Raw genomic sequence first — 9147 nt, 5'->3', positions numbered from 1 at the left:
GCGGGCACTTCCTCCCGAGCGCCGCCACCGCCGGAAGTGCCCGCGCGCGGGGGCCGCCGGGACGCGGCCTAGTCCCGACCTCAACCCGCGTCCAGTCTAGCGCCGCGCGGGGGGTCAACGCGGGGTCGGCCGAGTCAGGACCTCAGCGGCAGAGGCTCCGAAGTCGCTGCGGAGGCTGCGGCGTCGGTGCGGGTGCAGGTGGGCCGCGGCGGGTGCGGCACAGGAACCCGGCCCCGCCAGTGAGCGCTTCGGGAACTGGCTAGCCCTGGGCCGCGGCTGCAAGTTGCAGGCGTGTTCCAAGTACGTGGTCCAGAGGGAGAGAGGCTTGGGAGGCGGGAGAGGGAAAGGACAGGAAAGGGCCTGGACTCTGAAAGGCCGGCCATTGCCCACCCGCGGAACGAGCTGCGGTGGGAGTGGTCGGGGAAGAGCTGGGTCAGGGGTCTTCCAGAGTGGCCGGGAACGCCCGGACTCGAGTTGAGCTGCCCGCAGGACGGACGGACCGTAGGGGAAGCCAGGGGAGTGGGGTGCTGGCGGTGCGCACCATGTCGTCTCTCGGGTCCCAGGATGTACACACTGCTGTCCGGGCTGTACAAGTACATGTTCCAGAAGGATGAGTACTGCATCCTGATCCTGGGCCTGGACAACGCCGGGAAGACGGTAGGTGCCTGCCCGGCCCCTCCCTGCCAGGGTCTGCTGGGGGTTGTACCCGTAGCTGCTGTGCAACACAGGGCCGTGATCACCACCAGATTCTTGAAGAGCAGCACACGGATCTGTTTGGTTTCTCTTTTTGTTTTTTTTTAAAGGTTAGACCCGTAATCCCAGCAACTCAGGAGGCTGAGGCGGGAAGATGGCAAGTTCAGAATCAGCCTGAGCAATTTACCAGTCCCTAAGCAATTTAGTGAGACCCTGTCTCAGAATTTTAAAAAGGTGGGGGTGGAGTGGAGACGTAGCTCAGTGATAAAGCACCCTTGGGTTAATGCTCTAGTACAAAAAATAAGTAAATAAAAAAATAAGAGTATTTGAGAAGCACACCTGGAAAACTGCCTTAGCTGCCTTTTCCTTTCTCCTCAGACCTTCCTGGAGCAGTCGAAAACCCGGTTTAACAAGCAGTACAAGGGCATGAGTCTGTCTAAAATCACTACCACCGTGGGTCTAAACAGTAAGACGCACCTTAAAGCTGTGAATTTAGGGGTACCCCTAAGGATGCTGTTATGGCCACAATTCAGCCCATCAGTGGCCAGAGCCCTGTGTGTTACGCTGCTTCCCAGACCCCTGTGGGTGGCACCAGAGTGGTTTGCCCTTTCCCTAGGAGAGCTGGGACTTGGTGTGTCAAAGACTAATGTCATGAGCTTGCCCATTCTCTCTTCTCCCCAGTTGGTACTGTAGATGTGGGAAAGACTCGCCTCATGTTCTGGGACTTAGGAGGACAGGAAGAGCTGCAGTCCTTGTGGGACAAGGTAAGACATTCAAGTCTGTCCCCACAGCATTTCTTTGCAGATAATAGCTCTTGGTCTTCCTCTGTGAAAGTCCATTACCCACTTTTTTCCCTGAGGGTTCTCTCTGGTTCTGTCCCAGGTTTCCCAGTCACTCCCTGTTTCATTCCAGCCAAACATGCTGCTAGAGTCACCACAAAAGTGTCAGCAGGGGATTCCTGTGGTGGTCAGCACAGAGTACTTCCTGGGGGAACACAGAGAGCTGCAACCTGTCTTTTGGCAGTTAATGATGGAAAGGATTGCTCTAAACCAGCAGGCCAGGAATGGGGTTTACCTGGGCATTTTAAGGCATCTGGCTCAGGACCACTTCAGTTCTTTTTGAGCATTTTGGGGAACAGTCAAACTAGGAATAACTTTGGGGTAAGCCAACACTTACCAAGACCAGAGAATGTTCAAGGCCCCAGCTAGGGCTCAAGCTTGCTGGGAAAATCAGGCAGCTGGCCTGGTCACAGAGTCATCAAGGCAACTGTTTCTCAGCATAAGAGAAAAAATGGGAGAAGCAGGAGGTCTCTTCACCACCATCATCGCTTGCCAAGTGAGAACGCACTTGTTTCCTTCCTGCTTAGAGTAATTTAGTTGCCGATCACCACAGGATACAGGCAAAAATGGCAAGAATCAGATGAGGGGTGGGCACAGAACCTGCATCTGCAGGTGGATCCATCTGTCTCAATTCTAGCTCATTATACATTTTTCTCTGGTAGCTTTTTCCCCATACCAGGGAGTGTCCTCAAGCAGACAGAAACTGCTTCCTGTTTTGATGTAGGTTATGGGCATTTCTGAGACCCCAGTGTGGTACCCCTCTCCATACACAGCCTAGATTATAGTGTGGGTTCAGCTTAACCTATGCCAGGCACTGGGTCCGGTACTGAGCAGGACAGACCTGGCCCTTCCCTTAGGGAACTCCTGCCCCATGAGTTGGCACTGTGGGTTTAGGGGATCCCAGTGCTATAGTGCAGATGCCTCAGCTACCCTCACACACAGTATCCAGCCAGGCATGGTGGAACATGCCTGTAATCCCAGGGAGGCTGAGACAGTAGGATTCCAAGTTCAAGGTCAGCCTCAGCAATGTAGCAACACCCTGTCTCAAAAAATAAAAAAGGGGCTGGGGATATAACTCAGTTGTTAGAGTGCTTGTCTCACATGCCCAAGGCCCTGGGTTCAATCCCCAGCACCACGCAAATAAAATAAGTTAAGAGGTGTAACTTAGTGGAAAAGTGTCCCTGGGTTCAGTCCCCAGACTGCATAAGAGAAAAGAAAATACAAAAACCTGAGGACCTGCACCTGATTCTGACCTTGGTCTCCTTTCTTGGGTCCCACCAAAGTGTTCTGTCCTACCCTGACTTCCAGTCAAGAGGATGGTGCTGGTCCTGTGGCCTGAAGATGGACAGAGAATAAGCCAAGTCAGGGTCTTCTCATCTAAATGCAGATGCAACTGGGGAGCCAGGGTCTCAGGAATGGAGGCCAGGATGGGTTGGGCATAGTGTGCACATTGGGGATCTGTGCTGGGAAGGCAGCAAGCAGGGTACAGGACTGAGCAGGGGGAAACGTCACTTTGGGTGATGGGGTCAGCAGGGCCTTGGCAAGCTGGGAGTACAGGAGGAGAGTTGCTTGTCACAGCTGTACCATGTTGGACAAAGATGACTAGGACTCCTCCTGTCACCGGTGTGGACAGGTGTGACTGGTAAGATGGCTCTTAGCAGCCAAAGTGGGTCCTGCAATAGCCAAAGTGCCTGCCACTGGGTAGCAAGACTGCAGTGGGGCCCCATGGCCAGCTGCGTACCACTTGTGTTCATATCTTTGCTCTGGGGAATGGCTCTTCTCAAGGGGAGGCTGGCCCAGGAGAATGTGGGCCTATAGTCTTGTCACCTGATCCTGGGCTGTGTTCATCTTTGTTGTCACCATTTTGCTGAGGCATGACTTCATCCTAGTGGTCTAAGCCCTTGTCCAGATGGCTCACTGGGTTTCCCTGCCCCTGCCAACTGGTGTCAGTTACCTTGCCAAGGTGGGGTCTCCCGGGCAGCCATGGTTTATGACTCAGCAACTCTGTGGAGCACTTGCTGCTTTAGTGAGCAGACCTCCAACCCCACAGAGCCCTCAGTTATGGGGACAGTCAGCCGAGTCCCCCATAGGTTACTGGGAGGGACAGGAAGGGGCCTTTATTCAACTGTGGTCCCTGAATGCTGTGACCTCCTTGTTGGAGCCCAGTACCTCAGGTCTCTAACTGGGAGTGCTGATCTCATCCTGAGGCCTGGCCCCCTGCAGGCTGCCGCTAGGTAAATACTGTGGCTGGCCCAGCCCTGCGTGAGACTGTCCAGGTGTGGGGCCCATGCCATGACAGTGGCTTACAGGAGCCTCTGGGGCTGTGTGACATATTGGATCATGGGCTGACATCTCATGGTGGGAGTACCCATTGCTGCTGAGATTAATTTGTCTCCAGAGTTCCTCTGATTTCCTTGAGGACCACACCCTGTTGAGCTTCAGCCCTGCTGTCACTGTCAGGCTGCATCCCTGGTGGTGGTTCCCTCAGCCTTGGTGAGTGGAGCCTGTCCCATTAGGCTTGTGCTCTGCCACCACAGTCACCGCCTCTCACTCACCCAGTGCTACATCCCTGCACTGGGCTGGCCAAATCACTTTATCCCCAGCAGCTGCTCTGGTGGACCTTACATAGGCACCAAGGTCTCTACTCCTTGTGCCTGCTGCTTGCCTCTGCTCCAGGCCCTGTGTCCATGCTGTCCACAAGTTGGCACACATGCATCTCAGGCCACGACTTCTCACACAAGCAGGTGAGCTGCTCTTCAGCTCTGGCTTGTCCTTACCTGTCTAGCTGACCCATGCTTGGGTATTTCCCTTTAGGGTTGTTCAGGGCTTTCTTACATGGCCAGAGGTGTGTTGCATCTGTTGGAGAGCTAATGTGCTATTCCCATCTCACTGGCTGTCTCTGAGCCATTCATCTTGTGCATGGTAGGTGTTCAGGGTGGCTCTGAATTCCAAGGTCTGACACCCAGTTATCCTAACTGTGCCTTGCTCATGCACTTCAGGTGCTACTGGGACTTACTGGGCTGGCTATAGACCCTCTGGTAGAACCTGCCAGCTCCTGAGTCTGTAGCAAGAGGCCAGCCTATTGCCCAGCCCTCCTAGAGCTGGCAGCCTGTGTGCCAGGCCTAGCTCCAGGCCAGAGCAGCTCCAGTGTATGGGTCTCACTGTAGAACCCAGGAGGACATCTGGAACTGAGCCTCCTATTTCTCAGGTGCAGTGGCTTATCTGTTCCTGGACCAGAAGCCCTAAGGCTCTTGCAGAGCTAGCAGCCTGCTGCTTCGCCAGTTATTGCCCACCTGAGGGGTGCATGTGACCGCTGGCTTGTCTTGTTCTTCAAGAGCATATCCTGGTACTCGTCAATGCCGAGTACCAGTGTGCTGGGACAGGAGAGTTGGTGTAGCCCCGGGTGAAGTGGCAGGCATGCTGTTATCTGTGCCACAAGGACATGCAGTCTCCCAAATTCTGTTCTGCTTGGGGTGAAAATACACCTGCTGAATCTTTGGCTGTTGCCATGTAGACCTGCACCTCCTGTGTCTGCCTTGCCCTCTGTCTTGCCCCAGTAGTGCTGCCCACTTATCACCCTTGGTGAGCCCAGGGCTGGCCATGTCCAGCCTGCAGAGGTCTGAACTCAGTAGGGGTGACTGTCCTAGCAGGGGCAGGGCAGCTTTGTAGGTTTCTCCGAGTGCCTTGTCAGAAACATGCCTGCCCCTCTTGCATCCCCATTGCTGTGCTTCCCCTTGTGCCAGGTGTTACACAAACCCCCAGGTGCACTCCTCACAGAGACTAGGCTAAGATCTGGACTTCTCCCAGCCCTGTCTCTTTAATGCCACCATCAGCCCACGGCCGCTGGTGGGTTCTTAGGACAGCACCTAGGCAGGAGAAGGATGACTACATCATCAGGGTCAACAAGCCTTTCCCTAAAGGCCCTGGATGTGTGTCTACAACTGAGTTCCCCCAGCTCCAGAAAGCACCCCAGCAGATCTTCCCCTTGGGGCTGCACCTGTTACCTGACTGTGGCCCCGGAAGTGAGAATCTTCCTTTTATGGACCCCTCCTGATGGCCATGACGGGGAGCTTGGCCAAGTCCACCCTTGGCAGGGTGGTGGCTCCAGCCATCTTCCATGTCTTCCTAGTACTATGCAGAGTGCCATGGTGTCATCTATGTCATCGACTCCACTGACGAGGAGAGGCTGTCTGAGTCGAAGCAGGCATTTGGTGAGTGTAACCCAGATAGAGCAGAGGCAAGAATCTATGTCCCAGGGCTGTGCGGGGAGAAGTGAGGGGAGGTCGGATCTAGCCTGGACATGGTCCGGTCTGGTCCAGGTGTTTGGAGCTGGCTTCCTGGCATATGAGGGGAGGGTGAAAGGAGAGTTGGTGCCACTCTCCATGCTTGTGGGCCCCGGGCACTGCCTGCTATCAGGATGCAGGGTGCAAGGTGCTGCCTGTCGTACCCTCTCCAGAGAAGGTGGTGGCAAGCGAGGCGCTGGACGGTGTCCCCATCCTGGTGTTGGCCAACAAGCAGGATGTGGAGGTGAGCCCCACACAACTTCTCTGGAGTCCCTGTGTCCCAACTATAAGGAGAGTGGTGTGTGTGTGTGCCCTCATGCTGAGAGCTCCACGTCCTTCTGGTGCACAGAGCTCTTGAGGCCTCTCTGTCTTACGTGCTCAGGACCTCCAGCTCCCGGAGCCCAGGTCCTCTCTGAGTGTCCTGGAGCTGTCATCACTAGGCAGACCCATCCTCACTGTAGGCGCTCTCACCCTGCTGTAGGCACCACCCTCTTCCCTAGGGAAGTGCCAGGATTTTGGCGAGGGGAGGGCAGCACCTCAGAGACATATTCCTGCTGTGTGGGCATCTTTTCTCCTCTGGAGGGTGACTGTGCTCTGTCCTAGCGTGGGGCTGGGGAGACCCAGGTGAAAGCTCTGAGCTCACAAGTTGTGAGGGGCCCTTGAGTGAGAGTCAGCTCTGACCCCATCCTGTCCCCACCATCATTGGAGCCAGTGTCTGTACCAAACCTCCCCCAAGCCTTTGGAACCCCTTGGAGGTGATGCTGCCATGGAGAGGCTCTGCACAGAGCAGCTGCAGACCACAGTGGCTGCCAGTGTCTGGAGGGCCAGGGAAAGCCTCACTCTCCGGAAGTGCCTCTGCCCCTCCCCTAGCCTGTCTCCCTGGCTTCCTTGCAGACCTGCCCCACCAGCCCTGCTCCTGCATCTGGAAACCACTAATGGGGGTTGTCTGTCACGGGGTGGGGTCTTCTTTCAGGGAAGGGTGAGTGGAGAAGCCACCCCATGGCTGACACTGCCACTTCCCCCTCCCTCACCCTGCCCACCAGGGCCACTGAGACCCACTGCCTTGCTACCTGGCTTGTGTCAGCTCCCTACTTGGAGCCCACGTTCTCACTGTGGCTGCTGTAGGGACTGCTGTCAGGGTGGGGGTGGTCCTTGCCATGCAGCCTGGATGGGGCAGGCATGGGGGCTGCTTCTTAGGGCCTCCTCTTCCCCCAGACTTGCCTCTCAATTCCTGACATCAAGACTGCGTTCAGTGACTGCACCTGCAAGATTGGCAGGCGAGACTGCCTGACCCAAGCCTGCTCTGCCCTCACGGGGTGAGTGGGCCTCCCCAACACGGGCCTGGGCACCGAGGCCGACTCTGCCTCACACCACTGTCTCTACAGCAAAGGAGTGCGCGAGGGCATCGAGTGGATGGTGAAGTGCGTCGTGCGGAACGTCCACCGGCCACCACGGCAGAGGGACATCACATAGGCACACCTGAGCCCTGCCTTGGATGGCCCTTCTGCAAGTGCTGAAGAAGCTCGCTCCCTGCCACGGGCTCCTGTGCCATGGGGCTGGGGGTTGGGTTTGCTTTGCCTTTTGCTTCCTTCATTTGCTCTGTGTTTTCTGTAAGACAAACTACTCTGTCTGGAAAACTGTAGGCATCCAGAGGCTTCTGCCAAGAGGCGCCGGGCAGCTGGGCCCACCTGGCTCCAGGCAGGCCACCACAGGCTGGGAGACCTTCCCAGTCCAGGCATGGAGCTGGGTGAGGCCCTGGTAGACAGGCTGCCCTTGAGGCCTGCCTGCCCATTCAAGGTGGGGTTTTTAGGGAGATGGGTTGGAAATGAGGATCTGGCTCTGGTGGGTATTCTGTCCAGCTTTCCCATGAGGAGGCAGGTATGGCTATGCCTCATATTGGAGGTGGTCTGGGGCTGGTCTTACCTTGAGAGGATCTGGTCCACAGCAGGGCCCTGGGCTTTGGTGGAACCTTGGGACAGAGTGGAGACCTTCCTAGGTGGCCATGCCCACTGGTCCATTATCATCTTGCTTTAGTCCCCAGGGGAGGGGTAACATGAAAATGCTGGGAGGTCGTGCAGGTGTGTATGTCCTTCTTACCCTGCAGGTTGGGTGGTGTTTCTGGAGATAACACTCTGCCCTTCCAGTGCAGCCAGGGCAGCAATGCAGTCAGAACAGCTCCTGTCCATCCATTCCATGGAGCAGCCCAAAGGCCAGGTTCCCTTCTGTCTGGCAGAGTGACTGTAGCAAGGAACTGTACCATGGGCCCTCAGGGTGGGCAGGTGGCAACTCCCCAGGCAAGTAAGGAGCCATGAATGCATCCTGTGGGTGTGGAAAGCAGCCCAGCCACAGTCCAGAGAATTGGTGGCTCTTTGTTCCAGATCAGGTCACAACCAGACTTTATCTTGGAGGGGGTGGGAAATGGGTGTCTAGCTGTAGTCCTTGATAAAGTCTCTGTTCCCACCCTTGCAGGCCCCAAAGGGTGTTCTGCAGGTTGATTCTTAGGACCTGAGGGTCTCCAGCCTCAGGAAGGACCTGGCCACCCTGGAAGGGGAGAGGGTGGCAGACCCAGTTCCTTAGGCTCTCTGGATAGGTCTGGAGGCCACCTTGTTTCTGAGAAGGCAATGGGATGCTTGAGGTCCTTGACCGGGCTTCTCATGGGAAATCCCCTTGCACATTAGAAGTGGGTGAGACTCAAAAGATCAGGGTAAAGGGGTCCCTCTAGCACAGTGAGACGTCCTGTGGGTGCTCCCCCATCCTTCCTCTGCTACTTAACCAGAGCAAGACTTGGGGAAATGGGTATTTCACAGACCTTCCTGTGGATGATATGCCCTGGTGTTTCAGGTATGGGTGGGAAAGGCGGGCCCAGACCCCAAGGTCTGCTGAAGCACCTGGGCAGGGTGGAACTTCCCACCAGGTATCCCTGCCTGTCTTTAACAGAAACATGACTTTAAAGCAACAAGTCTTACAAAATGGCTTTTTAAAATAAACCTTAAGAAGTCTCCCTTGGTGATGTTGGGGTCTAGAGGCAGGGTGAGGGTGTGCGGAATAGGGTGTGCCACATCAGCTGAGTGTTGACTGCAAAGCCATGCCACTCTCCCTGGGTGGCGACCTGTTCTCCAGCCACCACAGCCTCTTGGAGATGCCCTGGGAAGCCACCAAGTCAGTGATAATATACTCAACATTCCTTTGTCTCCCTGCAGGAGTGTCAGAGTGGGCACATGGGCCACCAGTTTCACAGACCAAAAGTAAACTGCAGGGTACAGGGCAAAGATGGAATATAAAGCCCAGGCAGCACAGGGGTGGGGCAGCCGCCCGGCAGCTCCAGACCAGGG

General features: G+C 55.9%; 1 protein-coding gene across 5 annotated transcripts; it reads left to right on the top strand.

The window, feature by feature from the left end:
• Positions 1 to 30: 30 nt before the first annotated feature.
• On the top strand, positions 31 to 8816 carry Arfrp1 (ADP ribosylation factor related protein 1). 5 transcript variants are annotated; one of them, XM_046432869.2, is made up of 8 exons: positions 34 to 300; positions 564 to 657; positions 1072 to 1159; positions 1375 to 1457; positions 5662 to 5743; positions 5989 to 6059; positions 7031 to 7131; positions 7201 to 8816. In XM_046432869.2, exons 2-8 carry the CDS (start codon positions 565 to 567, stop codon positions 7286 to 7288), a joined length of 606 nt encoding a protein of 201 aa, XP_046288825.1. In that variant the 5' UTR covers positions 34 to 300; position 564; the 3' UTR covers positions 7289 to 8816. The 5 variants fall into 5 exon arrangements, with proteins under 5 accessions (XP_046288826.1, XP_046288825.1, XP_046288827.1 ...); XM_046432871.1 differs by lacking the exon at positions 34 to 300 and adding an exon at positions 804 to 850 and having other exon boundaries at positions 318 to 657; XM_046432872.2 differs by lacking the exon at positions 34 to 300 and adding an exon at positions 804 to 898.
• Positions 8817 to 9147: the final 331 nt, after the last annotated feature.

Source organism: Marmota monax, unplaced genomic scaffold (assembly GCF_021218885.2).
Source record: "Marmota monax isolate L192 unplaced genomic scaffold, Marmota_monax_Labrador192_F-V1.1 WCK01_AAM20220418_F8-fsc00014, whole genome shotgun sequence".
Classification (NCBI taxonomy): domain Eukaryota; kingdom Metazoa; phylum Chordata; class Mammalia; order Rodentia; family Sciuridae; genus Marmota; species Marmota monax.
This window is presented reverse-complemented; position numbering and strand designations above follow the sequence as displayed.